The sequence below is a fragment of the Malaclemys terrapin genome, chromosome 3 (assembly GCF_027887155.1).
Source record: "Malaclemys terrapin pileata isolate rMalTer1 chromosome 3, rMalTer1.hap1, whole genome shotgun sequence".
In the NCBI taxonomy this organism is placed as follows: domain Eukaryota; kingdom Metazoa; phylum Chordata; order Testudines; family Emydidae; genus Malaclemys; species Malaclemys terrapin.
The window spans coordinates 72,820,156-72,840,758 of NC_071507.1; the positions used below are offsets into that span (position 1 = coordinate 72,820,156).

At 39.5% G+C, this 20,603-nt stretch overlaps 1 protein-coding gene across 8 annotated transcripts in view; it reads left to right on the forward strand.

Annotated features, from left to right (window-relative positions):
• RGS7 (regulator of G protein signaling 7) overlaps window positions 1-20,603 on the forward strand; it is a 432,745-nt gene that overhangs the window by 321,186 nt on the left and 90,956 nt on the right. For 6 of the 8 annotated variants that reach the window (XM_054024223.1, XM_054024222.1, XM_054024224.1 and 3 more), the window contains exons 5-6: window positions 9,003-9,109; window positions 16,985-17,036. The exons of the other annotated variants lie outside the window; for them this stretch is intronic. In XM_054024223.1, coding sequence (XP_053880198.1) covers window positions 9,003-9,109; window positions 16,985-17,036 — 159 coding nt within the window. The remainder of the gene's footprint in view (window positions 1-9,002; window positions 9,110-16,984; window positions 17,037-20,603) is intronic. 8 annotated transcript variants of the gene reach the window in all.

Sequence of the window (20,603 nt, forward strand, 5' to 3'; positions counted from 1 at the left end):
CGTGACCTGATATAACACAAATTTGGATATAACGTGGTAAAGCAGTGCTGTGCGCTCCGGCAGATCAAAGAAAGTTCGATATAACGCAGTAAGATTTTTTGGCTCCCGAGGACAGCGTTATATCGGGGTAGAGGTGTATCTAAAAGACACAGGGCATAGTGAGAGAATATAACCCACTAGGTATTTAGGAGTGATAGTTGGTGGTTGCTATAGACTAACCAGTCAAAACTGCTTCACCATTTAAAAAAAAGGGGGGGGGCGGGGAGGCAGAGAGGAAAGGAAAAGATTGGGGCAACCCTGGGAAGGGGGAAAAAACTGTTGAGCTTCTCCAGCCTTATAGAGAGAACTGACAGTCTGCAGAGCCCCTACTCCTGTAGAAAGGAGGATGTGGATCACCTGAGCTAAAAGGGGGGAAAAACTGACACTTGCACTGAAGCCCTGTGAATTCTGAAGTGCACAGTGATACTTCCAGGCCCCTCTCAGGTAAGAAAGGCCCATATCCTGGATGGAGCGGCCTACGGATTTTTCTTTTCCTTTCTTTTGTTTAACCTTGTTTGCTGTCTGTGGGCTGTTTTGTTGTTTCACCGGGGACACCAGGCAGGGACAAAACAGCCAAGAGGTCTTGACTGGAGGGTTGAGTGCCAACCTGCTAGAAAGACACACCCCACAGCATCTGCTGGGGTGCAGGAGTAAATGGACTCTGACACATGTGCTCCTCACATAGCTCCTAATAGTGGCACTCTACCGTGGACAGATTCATGACAATGCCCTAAATGGCAACTCGTCAGTGAACTTAGTCGAGTGTAACTGAGAGCATCATTTGGTTCAGATATTCTTAGATGAAGTGGCTGATGAACTGGAAGTCATGCAACTGTGTGCATATCACACTTGAAATTCATGTGTGTGTGTATATATATATATATATATATATATATGCATTTATTCAATAAGTTAATGCTGAATCTTCTCATTGTTAGCTGTATGCTCCAGGATTTCGGAATATATATTCAGGGTCTGATACAAGCTTTTTTCTTTTTAACTAGGAAGAATTTGCAAGATAGTATATTTTAATGTATTTGTCAAGGTCTCTTTCTGAGAGGAGTTCTTCAACTGAACTATCTTTTCTCATGTATTTCGCAGCAGTCTTTGGTGATCCCAATCTTCCTCTGTCATTCTTGGACATGAAAGGAGCTTTTTCAAATCCTGATTCCCCCTGCAGTGATGTCTAGAAAATGCAGAATCTAGCTGGATTGAATTCCTTTATTTAAGCACATAGGATGATTCTGTTGCTGGCTCAATTTTCCTTTTCAAGCTCATGATTTTGCTTTTTAAGTCCTACCATACTTTTTCATTTGGTCTTCTTGCTATGTTTCTTTTTTAATCTGATTTTGGGAAACTAAGCTATATATTGAAGAGTTGCCTTTTTGGTATTTTGTAATGTATCAGTACACTTGAGTACTTTTTGTTTGGAGATCAAAAACTTTTTGGGAGTTAGGATTTCTTTCTGTGCAGAAGGTCTACTGCTGATTTGCCAAGCTTAATAGCATTAATCTTTTCTTAATTTGATATTAGACAGTAAGAGAACTTTGGGGGCAGTTGTTCACCTGCTTGAAAAGAATTTGATTGACAGATTATTTGCCTTCTCTTCCTGAAATAATAAGTATAGTGAAGAAGCCTAGGTTACATAATTGCTCCATGCATTAGCCTTCCATTGGTGGGAAGTGGGTTGAGGCATTCTTGCAAAGTGAAATGGCTCTGTTAGCATCAGTATTTGTAGAGAAAAACATCCTTTTTATACAGTTGGTAACATATCTTCATCAGATTCCCCAGGTTAGAAAAGTTCTGATCTGCTATGTAGCTAAGATTCTTTGTGTTTCAATATATTTTTTGTGGCACTGCAGCAGCGCTTTGAAAAGATGTTGGATTGACAGCTCTAGGATTGGAAGTCCTTTCTCTAGCTGAAGAATAAGTGGGATCAGTGTCCTGCCAAAGTGCCTCAAGGCTCACTTGGAAGGACTGTGTTTAGGGATGAAAGGATCTGATACTCTTGACTGCTGCCTTAAAGTTCTTTCCTCCTGCCCCCACTGTACTCAACGTTCCTCTGCACCTAGAGTGACCTGGCAAGCCCACTAACTGCCTCCTCCTTCAGCTGTTTCCATTTTCTGGCTACTGCTGTTCCCCCACCCCCCACTCTATCCATACACAAACTCCTTACAGTCACAATCTCCTTCTTTCCAGCACCCACATGTAATCTCAGATATGCCCTCTCAGTACCTATGATTTCTGGAGCTAACCGATGCATTCAAAAATCATAGCACACAAGCACAGCAGTTCTGAGTATCTGGGGCTACATCCATATTCTATTTGGCACTAGAATGTCACACATACCAGTAGCTAATTCTGGCCTATCCCAAATATCTTTTTCAAAACTGAAAATTTACAGTGTGTCCGAACAAATGACCTGACAACTCTCACAACAAACTATTATAATAATAGAACTCAGTGTAGGAGGCTGAAACTCTGCTTCTAGCCCACTCTCTTATGTTTATGGATGGCAATGCAGCATATAATATGTAAAATCAGCCAACATTGAGAGACCTAAGCAATAGTTAAGTGAACAGTGTGGTAAAGACATTTTCAGCCTAATCTCTGTCAGACCCATTAATATTTTATGGGTTATGGGTTTTTTTCACTGCAGTCCCGGAAAGAAAGATAAGGGGGAAAGGAAAAAGCATATTACTTTGGTGTCACCTTGCTATTCTGTAAGATTAGAGGGTCTCTTATGACCAATATTAAATCAGTAGACTTGATGATTTAATAGTCTTGTTTAGAGTTCTCATTCACAAACCATAAAGGCACATTTCAAGTCCTATCCTGTATACTTTTTGCATGCAGAACCTCACTGAAGTCACTGTCGGAATCTCAGATATGCCTTTTCAGTACCTCCGACTTCAAGAGCTAACTGGTGTATTCAAAAATCATAGCGCACAAGGAGAGCAATGACTTTTTGAATTGTTTTGAAGACATAGCTAAGGTGTGTTTGAGAGTGTGTAAAATTTTCAAAAGTGCCTAAGTGACTTTGAAAGTCAATGAGACTAGGATCCTAAGCTACTTACATACTTTTGATGAAGTTACTTTATATTAACAATTGTATGCGTTATTAGAAATATTTAAAGGGACACTGACAAGTTAAACTTAAATTTAAACAATTTTCCTTGGTTATGTTACTAATGACACTTTAGAAATCTCAAAGATAAATTTGCTTTCCTATGGGATTTACATTTCTTCAGTTACATAGGAATTGCTCTGGATCAAACCATCAAGTATCCTGTCTCCAAAAGTGGCCACCACAAGCTACTGTAGGAAAAGGCACAAGAACCCTGCAGTAGGCTGTTATCAGATAACTTCTCTCAACAGGTTGTTTCCTTCTAACCTCCATTAGTTTAGCTTATGCCCAGAGGGTTTATATTTATTCCAAACCTCATATTTTCTTTTTTCATTCTTGCTATTGTAACTCTGTATACTGTTGCCATCCATGTAAATGTGCAATCCTTACAGTCATACATTTTGTATAGAAGAGTAAATTTATGTTCAGATTTAGAAGGTTTGAGACATTCTGATGCTTCTTATTGACATGCATCAACATGATGATATCATCATTTACTGCTCTCCTTTCCCTCCAGAGGCTTGACCCTGCACCACTGAAGCCAATGGGAATTCTGCTTTGGACTTCAATGAGAGCAGGATCATGCCTTTGGAGTCCAGTCAGATCCGTCTTTCTCTCTGAGGAGGGAAACTGAGGAGACCTGGATGTGAGAAAAGGCATTGGGTTGTTTCCTTCAAAATTCCTTGTACTGTATCACTGTAAATAAAACTATTTATTCCTATTTGTGCCACCCTTTCTGTCCTTGTCCTTCTTGCAAACCCAGCCACCCATAATCCATCTTACTTTAAAAAAGCGACTGGTGGATTTCTTCTTTTAACCAATTTGTATGTGTCTGTCACTCTCTCTTCTCCCCTTTTCCCCACAGAAAGATAGATATAATTTAGATAGCTGCTAGATAAGAGGGTCTTTTGATATTCACTCACACAGTGAAGGAAGGAGGATATTAAAATTAAAAGGCATTTGATTTTAAAATAATTACAGGGGGTGCAGTGTTATTTATTTATTAAATAACCTCTGGATTTCATTGGCACAAGATGTAGAATTTAATGGCTTATAAATATATATGAATAAGAAGAATATCTGCAGTTACATTAGATAGGATAAACTTCATATGGGTACAAACTGTCATGTTTCAGGGCAGAACTACTAACAGTCTGGGGGTCAAGAAACTTTCTTTCTGGGCATGTTGTTCCAAGAATGTCTGTTATGAGGGCTTGGTTCTTTTCTCTGAAGCATCTGGGACTGCGGACTGTCAGAGACAACATGCTGGGCTTCATCAATCATTTGTCTGTTCCAGGATGACAATTGCTATGCCAGCAGGACTGGGACTAGTTTGCAGAAGACTGCTGGAGCAAGAGATGTTTGTCATGGAACAGAGACAGAATTGGGGTTGTGGTTAGCTGGGCTAAGTGGGGAAGTTGCCTCTCCCTGAACCCAAGAGGGGGTTCTGAGGGTGGTTGGATTCAGGCAGAGGCATAGCGAGTGCCCTCTGTACCCTCCGACTGGAGCGGGCCCCGTAAGGAAGGGGGCCCCTAAAAGTGGCAAAAAAAATGTAAGGTATAACTAGGTAAGTGACATTTATTGATGCTATTGCACAATCCATATCGGTTTTACTGACAAAACCGTTAAGTCATTATGATACATCATAATGCTATTGGCTACATCAGTTATCTGTCGGTCAGTTTCGAATTTTAGTTGGACCCATTCAAAGAATGTGTATTTGCGTTCATAATGGCGGTCGGCGGATAAATGTTATTAATTTAGTTGTTTAATTTTTTATCGTTTGAAACGATTTGTTTCCAACGCAGAAGCGTGCTTTGTGATGTCTAAGAGAACGTATAAGAGCGGAGCTAGTAAACAAAAGGCAGCAAAAGATGCCGAGAAGGAACTTGAGAAAATTCCAAAGTTGTCAACGTATTTTGCACTGCAATCCAACGTACAGGTACAGGCACATGAAATGGACAGCACTAGCAGCGACGAATCATATCCAGAAGTATCCAGAAGTGCTTCAAGTGAGGTCAAAGGTGAAGCCAGTTGTTCTACCAAACAAACTGTGACAGATATTCCAGCTCCTGCCGGGAAAGAAGTATCTGAATCTGAACCACTGACTGATGATCCAGGAGATCGGCCGTCTATAATATTGGACAGGCAAGTGTGTGACATTGTTGCACGTGGCCCACCGCAGCAGAATGAAAGTTACGAATTTCCATTTAACGAGGAAAGACGGAGGTTCACAAGTACTCATTTCTATCGAACCATGACAAATGGCGAGAAAATAAGACGTTCATGGTTATGTACTCAGTTCAGAAAGATGCCATTTTTTGTTTTTGTTGTAAATTATTTGGCGCTGGCGACATACCGCTACGTAGTGGAACATCTGCTTGGAAAACACTGTCAAAAAGACTTCAGCAGCATGAAACAGGCAAAGGTCATCAAGACTGTATGGTGAAATGGTTTGACCATCTATTGACCAACTCGAATTGCAGGCTTTTCTGAAAGAAAGAGATTTCTGGAGAAATGTTGTCAAATGCATGGTTGATGTCGTTATTTTCTTGTCCGAAAGAAACTTGGCATTTCAAGGAAGTAATGAAAAGCTCGGCGATCCTTCGAATGGCAACTTTTTGGGACTGTTTGAATTGCTTGCAAAGTATGATACTGTCCTCAGCGAACTTTTACGGAGGATTAAGAAGGCAGAGACACATGTTCAGTACCTCAGTCCACAGATCCAAAACGAGCTGATTCAACTTGTTGCCAGTAACATTCAAGAGGCCAACATAGAGCAGCTTAAAAAAGCAAAATATTATTCAGTTATTTTGGACTGTACTCCCGACGTGTCACATGAAGAATAGATGTCTGTGGTGTTACGCTTTGTTGAATGCAACAGTGAAGATGGTGTCAATATTCGTGAAGCGTTTGTTGGTTTTCTTAATGTTCATGATACAACTGGCGAGGGCTTATTGGAAGCGTTTCTTGAAAAGGCAAACAACTTAGTAATAGACATTGCTGATGTGAGAGGCCAAGCTTATGATAACGGCGCAAATATGAGAGGAAAGAATAAAAGAGTTCAAGCCCACATGCTAGAAATAAATGACCGTGCCTTGTATGTACCATGTGGAGCTCACAGTTGGAATCTTGTGATCTCAGACGCAGCAAAATCATCGAAATATGCCGTTGACTTTTTCGGTCTGATTAACAGAATATACGTAATCTTTTCTTCTTCACCTTCACGTTGGGATATACTTCAAGAACATATGCCAATATCTGTTAAAGGCTTATCGGACACTAGGGAGTCGAGAATTGATGCTGTGAAGCCATTGCGTTATCACCTTGAAGAATTGTGCAATGCTTTGTCATCTTTGCGAGAATATGCGCTCAAAAAGAAAGATGGCAATACAGCAACAGAAGCCGGTGCGCTTTTAGACCATGTTACTATGTGGCCTTTTGTTCTGACTGTGTACACGTGGTATGATATACTATTTCACGTCAATAAAACCAGCAAATTAATTCAGTCACCAGATGTGTCAATTGACGTACTGCAGGCAGAAGTCAGTGCTACAAAGAAGTTTTTGGAAGACTATCGAAATACAGGATATACCTGTGTGGTCACAAATGCACGTGAAATAGCAGAGCATATGGGTATTGAGCAGGTGTTTCCAGAAACCAGGGTGCGACGTAAGAAGAGAATGTTTGATTATAATGTTATTTATAGTTATTCGTAATTACAAATGTGCTGATGATTCGAGTCGTCTTTCTGCTGAAAAAAAATTCAAATCGCAGTTCTTTCTTGTTCTCACTGATCAGGCCATATCTTCTGTTTCGTCGTGATTTGACCAACTCGTGGAGTGGTATAAGTTGTTTGGATTTCTGTACAACGCTAACAGCCTGAAGCAGTGTCACAGAGAAAATGAACTGGAGAATCACAGCAAAAATTTTGAAAGAAAAATGGGAGACATTGATGCCAACGAACTCATAATGGAATTGAATTGTTTTATTTATGTCATCGAGAAAGAGAGGACTTGTCACGGCAAACAATTTTTTAACGTACATATACAAGAACAGCCTTCAGGAGATATATCCGAATCTTTGCATTTGCATCAGAATTCTTCTGACCACACCAGTTACTGTCGCTGGTGCTGAAAGGAGCTTCAGCAGAATGAAACTGATCAAGAATATCCTGCGCTCAACCATGACAGATGACAGGCTTTCTGCGCTTGCAGTTATCTCAGTCGAAAACAAGATTGCCAGATCTCTGGACTATGACGCATTGATTAACCAATTTGCGGAGAACAAGGCTCGAAAGAAGCGCTTTGCGTAAATACGGAATACATGTACGCTGTAGGCCTATGTATACATATACATAAACATAATATGAACCCTGTATATTGTATAAAATAAATACCACATTCCAGTTTCTGCATTGTAAGGGGCCCCGCCCGGACATATGTTTGGAGGGGGCCATGTTCTTTGTTGCTATGGTCCTGGATTCAGGGCAGCTAAAAATTCCCACTTATCCTCTTGAAAAATTTAAAATACTCATGTTGAAAGTGTTCAGGTGAGTGGACAGGTGAAAGAGAGAGTTTACACATATTTCTCATGAAATATGGGTGAGCCAACAGAACTGTGTTTCATTCTTATAGCCAAGACTAACATAAGAAAGTGTAAAAAAGCACAATATTAATCCATCCTTGTCAAAATGACATTTGTAGCAAGGACAGGAAACAGATTAAATAGATATTTTTCCTATGTTGATGTAGTGACTGTAATTTCCTCCAGTGCCACAAAGACTTGCTGGTGTTACTGTGTTACTTCCAGGGTTTAGAGAGGATATACAATATAGATCCATGCTGAAAAACTGAGGAATGGGATTTTAACCTAGTAATTAAGTATTAGGAATTTACAACAATAGAGTCACTTCTTTTTAAAGTATGATACGAACATAAAGAAAGCAAAACTATAGGCATTTACCAATTTGAACATTGTGTTACACATAAAACTGTAACAGATTTTTCAAAGTGAAATTATGCATGCCATTGGTCCATCCTTGATAGAGTATTGTCAAAATTTCAAATGGCAGAAATTGTTTTTTGTCTATTTCATGGGTATATAAATATTCCAGAGCCTGGTTTGGCTTGTAAAGTTATTTGGAGGGATTAGTGGAGAATAGCTTAGCCTTGTGGGCCAAGGAACTCAACTACCATAAGAAGAACATGGTGTAACTAATACAATCCCACTCTTGTTAGAGTATGGCTCTGCTCTCCTGACAGGAGAATTGTAATAATTACAAAGTGTGTAGTCAATATCCTGGGACCTCAATCTCTGATACTGAACAATGGTACAATGGAAATATAAGAACATGTGTAATGCTTAACACATATATTTATTGGCTGTGGCTTTATATGCTAAGATAAATTAAAGCCGTTCTTCAATACATTGTCTATACTGGGGATTTTAGGGAAATCTCTTATCACACTGGTGCAACTGGTAGGTGAATCAATGTCTACCATCCCAGGCTGTTTTAACACCATGTCATCTTCTAGACCTGTTCTGAAGGGAAGGGTTAGACAACACAATGGCAGTAATTATCAGTGAGAAATGGATGGAGTGAGTTAGTAATGAAGGTAGTGGTAATGCAGAAGAAGAGCTTTTGAATGGGAGAAATACAAATCAATTCCTTAGGAAGAGGAATCATCTTGGTGCCATCTCTATATTAAATAGTAAAAGAGCTGGGTGTTTACTCACAGGCGACAGGAAGAAATGTCACGTAAAGGTCCCTGGCTGTAAATACAGAAAAGGTTTAATTTTTTTAATGTTCTTTTCTTTCCCCCCATCCCAACAGTGGAAGCTCTACATTTGGGGACGTTAATGGCCGCCCATGGCTATTTCTTTCCAATCTCAGACCATGTTCTAACACTAAAGGATGATGGCACCTTTTACCGGTTCCAAGTAAGTATGCTTAAAATGTTCTTGGGTTGCTTAAATGAAGGCTTATATTAAGAGCAAGATCCTATTTATTGTAACTGTTATCATATCGTCCCCTTTCAGTGGCCCAGTTAATTATATCAATTTATCTTGTATCTAAAAATGCTAATAGGACTATATTCTGAAACTGTATGTTAATAATTTAAATGTAAAGAAACTAAGGACCATCACAAATATCTTTACATAAAATTATATGGGGATGGAAATGTCCCTCTCTGAAATAACAATAACTCCAATGGCTTGAAAAGTCTAACAGATGAAATAAAATTGCATAATCCTCAACAAGATCCTCCTTTGTAAAGATCTGATGGAGTTCTGGGGTGTGGAATGTAACACATTATGGCTCTTTCCTCACAGGCTCTGTAGAACACTTCAGACAGAATATTTCCTCTTCTGAGAGATGTACATGTGTGTCTTCTACCAGCACATATTCGATTATGACCTCAACTTTATAGTGAGAGATTTCTATGTTGACCAGTTGGTCACATTGTAGTGCTCATGGGAAAAAAATGAGCAGGTATTCTAGTGCAGATTAGGAGAATACATCTGATTTTATATCTATTACTGATAGGTTTTCTTTTTATTTGCATACTTATTTGTACCTTTTTTGAATGTTATTACACTAGTTTTAAAATTAGTTCTTTACTGTTTCATACAATGAACAGCTTGATCTCCTGTTCTGTACATTGAGACAAATATGATCCACAGTACTGATTGGACACAGAACTGGTGTTTGATAAATGTATTAGAACCAGAAAAGACTATCTGATGGAACACTAGCATATCATCCCCCAGACATTTAAGACTAACATTTTATTTAAAAAAAAGAAAATGCCATTCAAAGATACCTGAGAAGAACGTTGTCTTTCAAGTGTAGAAGAAACATGAGAAGTTGGAGAGTAATCCTACCTTCAAATCATGATCACCATTTTAGTTGTATGCCACACCTCACCTTTTGAGTCCCTAGACTAATATGTTACGATTCTGTTGTTGCTCTACTGCCCTTTTTTGGCAAAGCAGCATGATCTTTGACCTAAAGGACACAGCAGCAAATATGTAGTGTAGATTTATAACGACATACCTGCAATACTGTCAATCTAACATGAAAGAACAGGAAGTTGATTTGGCCAAGGAGGGGCGTGTTACTGCATGAATTTGACTAGTATTACAATACTAGTACAATCACCATTACTAATCTATTCATATCCCATACCTGGGAAATATAAGGTTTCCATAACAGAACAAATCAGGGGCAGAAAAAGGTGGATTAGTATTAAATGAACTGTGAGCCTTACCATTCAGGGGTAGTAGCTAGTGCAATGTGTGGACACAGTTTTACAGGTATAAATGCGCTTATACTGGTAGGGTTCATTGATGGACGATAAAGGGGGTAAGTTATATCAATAGATGCCACTTTATACTAGTATAATTGAGTTATAACTATTTTGGTAAAAATCTCACCGCTCTAACCAAAATTACACCAATACAAAAATGGTATGTTACTTATGCTGTTAAATTAGGAAGTGGAAATGGCCCATTCAACTGGGAAAAGGTAAAATTATTTTACTTTGACTTTAATTTTTTGGGGGGAGGTGTGGAAAAGCTCACCAGGAGCATCAAAAATAGAACCATGGCTGGAGAGAATCCAACAATTTCTAGACTACTGTGATACACAGAGAAAAAGCATTTGTAGTAGCCAATACTGCAAAGTGCAGAGTCCATCCCCGCAGAGACTCTCCTACTACAGTGCAATGACTTGCACTGCAGAAAATAGGCTAGCTGTCATTATGTACGCTGTCCTTTTCTATGTCTGACAAAGGGTTCCGATCCCTTTTTTTCTCTCTTGACAGTGTAATTATTTCCAGGTGTGTTGTTGTTTTTTTTTTTAACAAGCTACTTCTCTGTATGAATGGCTGAGAATATGAGTGGAGCTTAGGTTCCACATGTTCAATTGCCCTTTTACAACCAAAATTAGGCTTTTCTATTACTATTGTAACCATCAGCAGGGCTGTTAAAATCATAAGTGCCCCCAGCTTTTTAAAAGTATGTGGGTATAGAAATAACTGTTTTCAATTTGTACCATTTTTAGGTGCATCTAATTGTTCCTGGGGCAGTTCACCTAATATTGTTCAGAGGAGGAGATCTAAAAGTTAGCAGATGGCTGCACACTTCATAGAGGACTAGATTTTGGCTAACCCTAATACAGCCATTCAATGAATTAAGAAGTAATGAGTCCCCTTGAAGTCCCTGAGCAGCAGGGCTTTTTTCATTGCAGCCTTAGCAGTGAAAGAAAACAGGAGCTGCTATAGAAAGTCTTGGATTTAGTCTTTAACTTGTAAGAGATGGTGTTGCTGCTATTCTAATGGCAAAATGGCTCCCTAATAAAGATTTAAGGCTAAATTATGGAAAGGTGTTATAAGCAGCTTCTCAAAGGGCACACATGTAGATTGCAAAATCAGAGTTAACATTACATCCATGTTCTGGCCCCAGTTAGCCTCATGATTAACATGAAGACCAGGCGGTCTCTCCCCTGGGCATGCCTAATTATGCCTCCATCATTCCTGGTTTGAAGGAATTAAAGGCCCTTGATGATGCAAAGGACCCATACGCGTAGCAGCTAACTTCTTTGCTGCAGTTCTATGGCTGTATGAGAATTTGCTCTTGGGTGTGTTTGTGTCAGGCATCAGCCAAAAGTTGGTCACCGTGCTTTTTGTATAATTTCTTTCTGCAATACAAAATTAAAATTTGTTCAACATTAAATGAACATATTGCAATACACTTAAACTAAAAAAAAAATCAAAACATCAATGTTGACAGGCATTAGTAAGTTTACATCTATTGTGTCAGATATTCATCTGTTCCTATTGTTTATACTACCTGAGGCTATGGTTTTAACAATCTAAACTGAGTCAGACTTGCTACTTACTGCATGGAGTGGTTCTAGTAATTTAGTAGGTGTTAAAATTGAGAATTTAAAGTACTGCATTAATAAAGTCTCTCTTTTTGTACATGGAATACATATAACAATATCCGTTGAATGGGGTGGAGTTTAATGTTTCCATGTTGTAGATATTTTAAATATATTTTCAGTCTCTCTACTTTTTCATATAACACAAGTAATACGCAGATGTTTTCATTTGCACTGTTTTTAAAATCACTTTATTCTGGGAGATTAGGTTTTGTGTTATGTGCAGCAGCATTTATACAAGTGTAATGATACTGAGTGTGTATTCACTTTTGTAATGCACAGCAGGAACCTACCCCACCACCCAATGTCCTTATGCCATGTCTGATCAGCCTGGTATCATTGCTTACCTAGAGCCACTTTTCTACCCAGGCTCGTAATAACCTTATAGAGACAATCTGTTCTGTACAAACCAATGAATTTGGGTCTCTGATAATATTTATGGTGCTAGATATGTCCTTATTTCTCCAGCACAGGACTGAATAGAACTGCTTGCCTAGGAATACCCAAGTACAGATACATGTAGACCAAATGCTTTAAAATTGTAGTGATGTAAGTTGGCAGCATTATTTCTGCCTGGGCAGATAAACACTATTTGATTTTTCCCAAAACTATTCCGCCACCTGCCTTCTTTTCAGCTATAAATAGGATGTCATGGCAAAATAGCAAATAGGGAATGTTACCACTCATTCATGGCAAACCACTTGACAGCCACTCCTCAGGCAAAATGAAATTTTTAACTACTGATAGTTCCTTCACGTTTTCAACATTCCACTCAAAAAAGTTAATGTTTGATAATCTTCTCTATGAAAATGGTTATGGTACAAAATGCTTGTACTGCAACACCTCTATAAATCTCCCAGGCAAAGCTTTCAGTTGCCTGAAAATTGTAGTACATGTTTTCAGGCTTTTTTTAATGTATGTACCCTAAGATATCTGTATTGTGAGGTACACAACAGATAATTCTGCTACTGTTGATGATTGAACTGTGCAAAATAATTACATCAAAACTCCACCATCCTCTCAAACTGTGCCTAGGTTGGCAGTCACATGCATTTGCACACCACAGTTTATGCACAGAGGAGATCATGAACATGGGCAGAGATTCTTTGCATAACTCTGGGAGGTTCATAACCAGCTGAGAGGTGAACTGCTAGTCTTCCCTTCCTTCTACACACTCATACTTATAGTGAATCCCATGCCTCACTTATATACACCCCACGCTACAACAAGCCCTAGATCTGTTGTTTCTTATGTCTATAGGCCTGCCCCCCTCTTCTGTTCTTTCTTCCTTGGAGAAGTTAAACCCCTTTCCTAAATGTTTAGGGTTCATACTTTTCCTCATCTCCAGGAGATTCTTCATGGTCCACTATTTTACCCAGTCCTTAAATGCTGGGAAAGGTTGGGAGAAGAAGAAGAAGAATGTAAGCTAAATATTGAAATAAATGAATTGCAGAGATGCAACGAGGCATGTCACATTTTTGAGATAAGACTAAGGGTATGTCTACACTATGAAATTAGGTCCATTTTATAGAAGTCGATTTTTAGAAACTGATTTTATACAGTCAATTGCATATGTCCACACTAAGCGCATTAAGTCGGCGGAGTGTGTCCTCACTACTGTGGCTAGCATCGACTTACGGAACAGTGCACTGTGGGTAGCTATCCCACAGTTCCCACAGTCTCCGCCGTCCATTGGAATTCTGGGTTAAGCTCCCAATGCCTGATGGGGCAAAAACATTGTTGCGGGTGGTTTTGGGTACATGTTCTCAGTCGCCCCTCCCTCCGTGAAAGCAACAGCAGACAATTGTTTTGCGCCTTTTTTCCTGGGTTATCCATGCAGACATCATACCACGGCAAGCATGGAGCCTGCTCAGCTCACCGTTACCACTGCTGTTGCATCAGAGAGGCTTTAAAAACCAGTTTCATGACTGGCCAGGCTTCGGTGTGACAGTAGTGTGTGTTTCTCCTTGATGCAAACCCACCCCATTTGTTGATTTTAATACCCTGTATGCCAATCACCTGCCCCCTTCAAAATAAAGTAACTATTGTTTTGAAACCATGCATTCTTTCTTTATTAATTAAAAAAAAATGAGATAACGGACAAGGTAGCCCAGGTGGGGTGGGGGAGGAGGGAAGGACAAGGTCACAGTGTTTATTGTAGCCACACTAAAAATCAAACTGTTTGAATGACAGCCTTCTGTTGCCTGGGCCATCCTCTGGAGTGGAGTGGCTGGGTGCCTGGAGCCTCCCCCACCCATGTTCTTCTTGGGCATCTGGGTGAAGAGGCTATGGAACATAGGGAGGAGGGCAGGTGGTCATACAGTGGATGCAGTGGGGGTCTGTGCTCTTGTTGGCTTTCCTGCAGCTCCAACACATGCTTCATCATGTCCGTTTGCTCTGCCATTAGCCTCAGCATCGCATCCTGCCTCTGCTCTTCACGATCACTTAATTCTTTCCCGACCTCTGCCACTGAATGCCTCTATGCATTAAGCTGTGCCCTAGCAGTGCAGGTTGGACTGCATGAGCTCGGAAAACATGTCATCACGAGTGCGGTTTTTTTCACCTTCTAATCTGTGATAACCTCAGGGACGGAGATGATAGGGGGAGCATAGAAACATTCTATGCTCTACAATTCTGGGGGGACTACATGGTCACCTGTGCTGCTGAGTTCGCCACACTGATCAAACAGGAAATGAAATTCAGAAGTTCCCGGGGCTTTTCCTGTTTACCTGGCTAGTGCATTGGTGTTCAAAGTGCTGTCCAGAGGGGTCACAATGGAGCACTCTGGGATAGCTCCTGGAGGCCAATACTGTCGATTTGCATTTGCATTACCCCAAATTCGACCCAGCAAAGTCGATTTTAGCGCTACTCCCCTCGCCGGGTAGGAGTACAGAAGTCGATTTTAAGAGACCTTTAGGTCGACAGAATGGGGTTGGTTGTGTGGATGCAGTCATTTTTAAATCCACCTAACACAGCTAAATTCAACCTAACCCCGTAGTGTAGATCAGGCCTAAGATCTATAGCGTCCATGTAAGAAAAGGACAGTGTTATTGCTCTGTCTGGAAGAACTGTTTGTTAGCTAAGAGAGAAAAGCTGCATCATATGGCTTACACATTTCCAGTTCCACTCAAGGGATTGCTGTCCAAGACTCAGGGTGATATCAGTGTTAGCTTATTTTAGGACAGCTTTAGGGCTAAATTCAGACTCCTGCATTTATAGCCATGCAGACTCAGGGACTGGGAAGGCGTGTGCCTTGAGAGTGGCATGCCTGGAGTCAGTATGTCTATGTATGGATAAAGCAGGCATGATGCTGCCAAGTACCTTGAGGAAACATTTTTATTAGTGGGCCCTGCTGCATCTTTTAAAAAAGGTTTAGCATATGCTTCTGCTAATTTAGGTATAGAGTTGTGCATGGATTTTTGGGTGGGAGGGCATGGCTGTTTACCGCCATGTATGGGAGTGCTATGTTAAAGGCTCTCTGAGCCTCTCACTGGGAGGGCGGGGGGGGGGGGGGGACGGGACGGGACAGGCTGCCAGCATTTAAGATTAACATTTAATCATTGGAACCTGGCAAAAGGAACCTCAGTTTATGCAATGAGTTGTGATATAAATTAACATCAGAGCTCTAGAACAGTGAATATCAATTCATTAGCAATGACCAACAGATGGAAAATATATTATTGTGAAATATTTCAGTCATTTTAATTCTGCAGGTGGAATTATTTTTCATTTATTAGCAATATTTCATGAACATTTTAATCAGAAATTTTTAGTTTTGACCATTTTTATTTCTGAAATTTTGCTTTACATTTTTTCATTTTGCTTTTTCATTTTTCACTTCCCGCCTTTTTCCCTTTCACCACCTTTTCTCTCGTTGTTTTCCATTGTACCACTGAAAAGGTGTGGGTGTCGAAGGATGAGGAAAAATAGAGAGGGGGAGGGAAAGAAAAAATAAACAAACGAAAAATCCACCCTAAAAAAAGACATTTTTTCATTTTTCCAGTTCCATCGGGAAAAAATTCAAAAACAAACCAACACAAATACTGACATTTGACTATAATAATATCATATCTCAAATTTCATATTAGTGTATACATATGAATATACTGTGTATATAAATACTAGAGCTGTCTGATTTTTTTAATCGAACAAGATTTTTCATTGAAATATAGTCTTTCAAAAATGAATTATTTTCTTCATTTCTTACAAAATATTAATAACACTTAAAGATATCTTCCCAACGATATAAACAAAATGCTATTGAAATAAAAAAAAACATTTTGTTTGCAATAAAAGAAAATGTAAATAACATTTTAGGTATTTTTTAATGGAAAAATAAAGAACTGCATTTTGAAGGCCTCGACAGTAATACAACTTTGAAATTTTGAATATTTTTGTGAAAATAGCCTGTCCTTTTTGACCAACTCTATTAAATGCCTACTAGTGAGTTGCTTAGAACCTTAACATACCGTTTATTAATCACAAGTTCTGCAAAATCAAAGATTGAATGGGTCATAAAGAGTGCAAAAACTTCTCACCTCTAAACGTTGATTCTTCATGTTGGTGTGAGCATGTTCCTGGAGAAAGTAGGGCTGCCCTGTACCTGTTCTGTAGTTTATCAATAATAATAATAATAATACTTCATTCTTAGCTGCCATTCTAGCACACTACACAAATACCATAAATAAGCATACAAAAGTAATTTGCCATTTTGATGTCTATTTCAAAATTGCTGGATTTACAATACAGTGGATTTCCGAAGAAAACATAAATAACCTTTACAAAACCGTGTCAGTCTAGGAATTGTATAATGCTTGCTTTGTCTAACCTGAATTCCCTGCTTTTTTGTTTTACTTTGTTTTATTCTATAGACACCCTATTTTTGGCCATCAAATTGTTGGGAGCCGGAAAATACAGACTATGGTCAGTGTGGATACCTATTCTCTTTCTATCAGGAGTCTTGTATTGTATGTATAAAAATGTTATTACAGTCTGTCTTGTTTAGCCATCCCACCATTAAAAACACTGTTGTTGTTTTGTTCAATCCCAGTGCAAGAACTGCTGATGCTCAGCTCAAGGTTGGGTTTGATTTTATAAAGTTTATTAAGGTAGAAGTCACTTATGAATGTGATCCAGGAATACAAAAATAGCATTGCATTGCTGTGCACATGTAAATACATATGGTGACAATGTCTCAGTGAAACAGAAGGTACTTTAAAAGTAGTGATTCTACCATGCTGATGAGATTCAAATACATGCAAGCAACCCGGTTAGGATTCTCAAACTCATAGTGGGCCAAACTTTCAAAGATACGTGAACGTATGTATCCAGTGGGCATATGGAAATCAGTTATTTGTTCGTACACAAGGCCACACAAATACATGTGCATACATTCAGGTTCACATGGATGGGAATGGCCACATCTGTGTACAATATGTTATTTCATGCCATATATAGGGAGGCCATTTGTCCAGTTTAAAGCCGGACAATCCTAGATTTATGCCGTACTCTTCCTGTCCAGTAGAGACTTAGCACTGGACATGGCTTTATCCATTGAAAATGAGAGGTGAGAATAGGAAGAGATTGTGGATGCAGGAGGATGCCAGAGGGGCAGGGTCAAGGTGACACCTCCGTATCCAGTGATGCAGGCATGGGTGGGCCAATGCAAGCAGGCTCACACACAGGGGCAGAGTCATGCAGGCAGAGATGGGCTAGTGCAGGGGACTGACACCGAAGGGGGTGGGGCTGTGTGTGGGGGCTAAAATAGGGTGGGGCCATGTGGGTAGGCTGATGCAGAAGGGGGAGGGACCATATGGGCAGGGGCATTGAAATCCCATATTCTGAGGAGGTGCCAGGGCCACCCTAGCCATGTTTAGCACATTTACACACACAAATTATACGTGCATAATTGGTTAAAAAAAACACTATAAAATTACTAAAGCCAAGATTTTTCAAAAATTAGTATCTAAAGTTAGGTTCCTATGTCCACATGTATGCACCGAATTAAGTGTTGTGATTTTCCATGAAACTGATCAATCAACAGCTCCCATTCATTTTAATGGGAGCTGCTGGATACTCAGGACTTTTGGAAAAACAGCCCATTTATTTTGGTGACTAAATAGCCTAACTTCAGGCACCTATTTTTTTTTTTAAATATCTTGGCTGAATGCTTTGGAAATTCAAGGTGGTGTGCACTACAGTGTGTTCAACCTCAGTATTGGAGAGCTGTGGGCTAATAGAATCTGCATAAGGTTGGGAGTCAGTCCAACATTCTTTTCTTATTTTCTCAGTTGTCTTGTGTGATTTTTGGGTAAATCACTAAATCCAACAATTTCAAACTCAGGTGCCTAACGTTAGACATCTAAATAACTAGCCCGATTTTCAGAGGTGATGAGCACCAACAACTCTCAAGTCTGAAGAGGCTGACGTTAACCTCTCCAGGCCTCAGTTAGCTCGTGTACAATGGGGATAAAAATGCTTACCAACCTTGTAAAACACTGAGATTTGTAGGTTAAAAGTACAGTAGAAGTCCAGAATGTTGTTATGGATCTAATATTTAGACTGCTGTGATTAGTCACTGAGGCAGGAAGATATTTGATTCAGCACTTAATATTACTGCCTCTTTCTTTCTTTTCTTTCCTTCTTTCTTTCCTTCTTAGCAGTTTTTCACAGCTTTCCTTTAAGTGTTGTCCTATCTATTCACAGTCTCCTGGGTTATGGAAGACCAGAAAGTTATGAAACATGGTTCCCAAGGGAAACCAAGCTGTTCACCAGAAAAAAGCCTATGGGATAACTGGGGGAGTTAATAAATATGCTAAAATGTTTATTAGAACCCTTCACTGTCTAATATTAGGTCCGAGCCTGAAGTCAGCCTGAGAAAATTGCTGTCACTATCCACTGATGTTGATGAGGAGGTACAATGTCTAGCTGCCTTACTAAAGTGACCTTCCAGCTGAGAAAAAGCAATAATGAAGATTAAAAAAGAAACCCCACAGTCAGAATCAGAATTATCAATTTGGGCGGAGGCCACGGGGGGTGAAGAGAGACTCTCCAGGGTGTCAGAATAGAGCTCAGGATCTGTCTATCCCTCCACACAGTGATGTGCCAGGAGAGTTTCTTGTTTCTTTATGCTGGGCTCCTCCAGTTATCATATAGGCTTTACCACTAAACAGCTCAGTTTCCTGTTTTTAGTATAGGAAGGCCTGGGGGTGGGCATAATTTTAATGGAAATTAGAAATCCTGTGTTGTGGAGTTTTTAATGGATTTCCATGGTATATTAACCCTTCTACTGATTAGGGTCTATCACCATGCATGGGCTGGAAGGCCGCTAAGATTTTCTGCTGAACATACAGCAATGATTTGAGGAAACAGTTGCAATCTCAGTCCAAATAACTGGATCACCAAGCTATGATAGCTAACAAGAAATCTTTTTTCAAGATTATTTAAATTCTTTGACTACAGTGGTTAATTCTTGTACCTGAGGGCCTACATATTTTTAAACACTCAGTTGAAGCTTGTAGGAGTTCTGCATTCAAGACAGTGACAAAGCTAGACATTTAAAAATTAAAAAGTCAGATTCTACCATTATTACTCATGCTGAGAAATAATTTACTCCAGAAACTGACCCGTTTACTAGTGGCTCTAAATTAAAAAACGCTCTTTAAAAAATCAAAGAACCCGAGGAATGTTCAAAACAGTATTTTTACTTACCAGTCACTTTTAAACTATGAATGCTTCTGGTGTTTCTGAAGGAGAGCTGACATTTTACTGCTGCTACATAGCATTCAGGGCCTCATGCAATGAGTGCTCTGCTCACAACTTCCATTTGGAACAGAAGAATGGCAATACCAGATCAGACCAGTGGTTCATTTAATGCATTAATCCGTCTCCAAAATTGGCCAGTAGCAGATTCTTCAGAGGAAGGTCTAAAACTCTCACAATGGACAACTTTGCAATAATATCCCTGTTGGGTAACCTTCTTCCCAATTCCAGGCAGTTAGAAGTTGTTTTATATCCTGAAGCATAAGGGTTCATATTATATTTATGAAGTTTTATCCTAGCCAGTTTAATTGTATATATTGAATATAGTGGGAGTTCTGAATGCAGACCACTTGCAAGATTCATAGATTCTAGGACTGGAAGGGACCTCGAGAGTCCAGTCCCCTGCCCTTATGGCAGGACCAAATACTGTCTAGACCTGATAGACATTTATCTAACCTACTCTTAAATATCTCCAGAGATGGAGATTCCACAACCTCCATAGGCAATTTATTCCAGTGTTTAATCATCCTGACAGCTAGGAAATTTTTCCTAATGTCCAACCTAAACCTCCCTTGCTGCAGTTTAAGCCCATTGCTTCTTGTTCTATCCTTAGAGGCTAAGGTGAACAAGTTTTCTCCCTCCTCCTTATGACACCCTTTTAGATACCTGAAAACTGCTATCATGTCCCCCTCAGTCTTCTCTTTTCCAAACTAAACAAACCCAATTCTT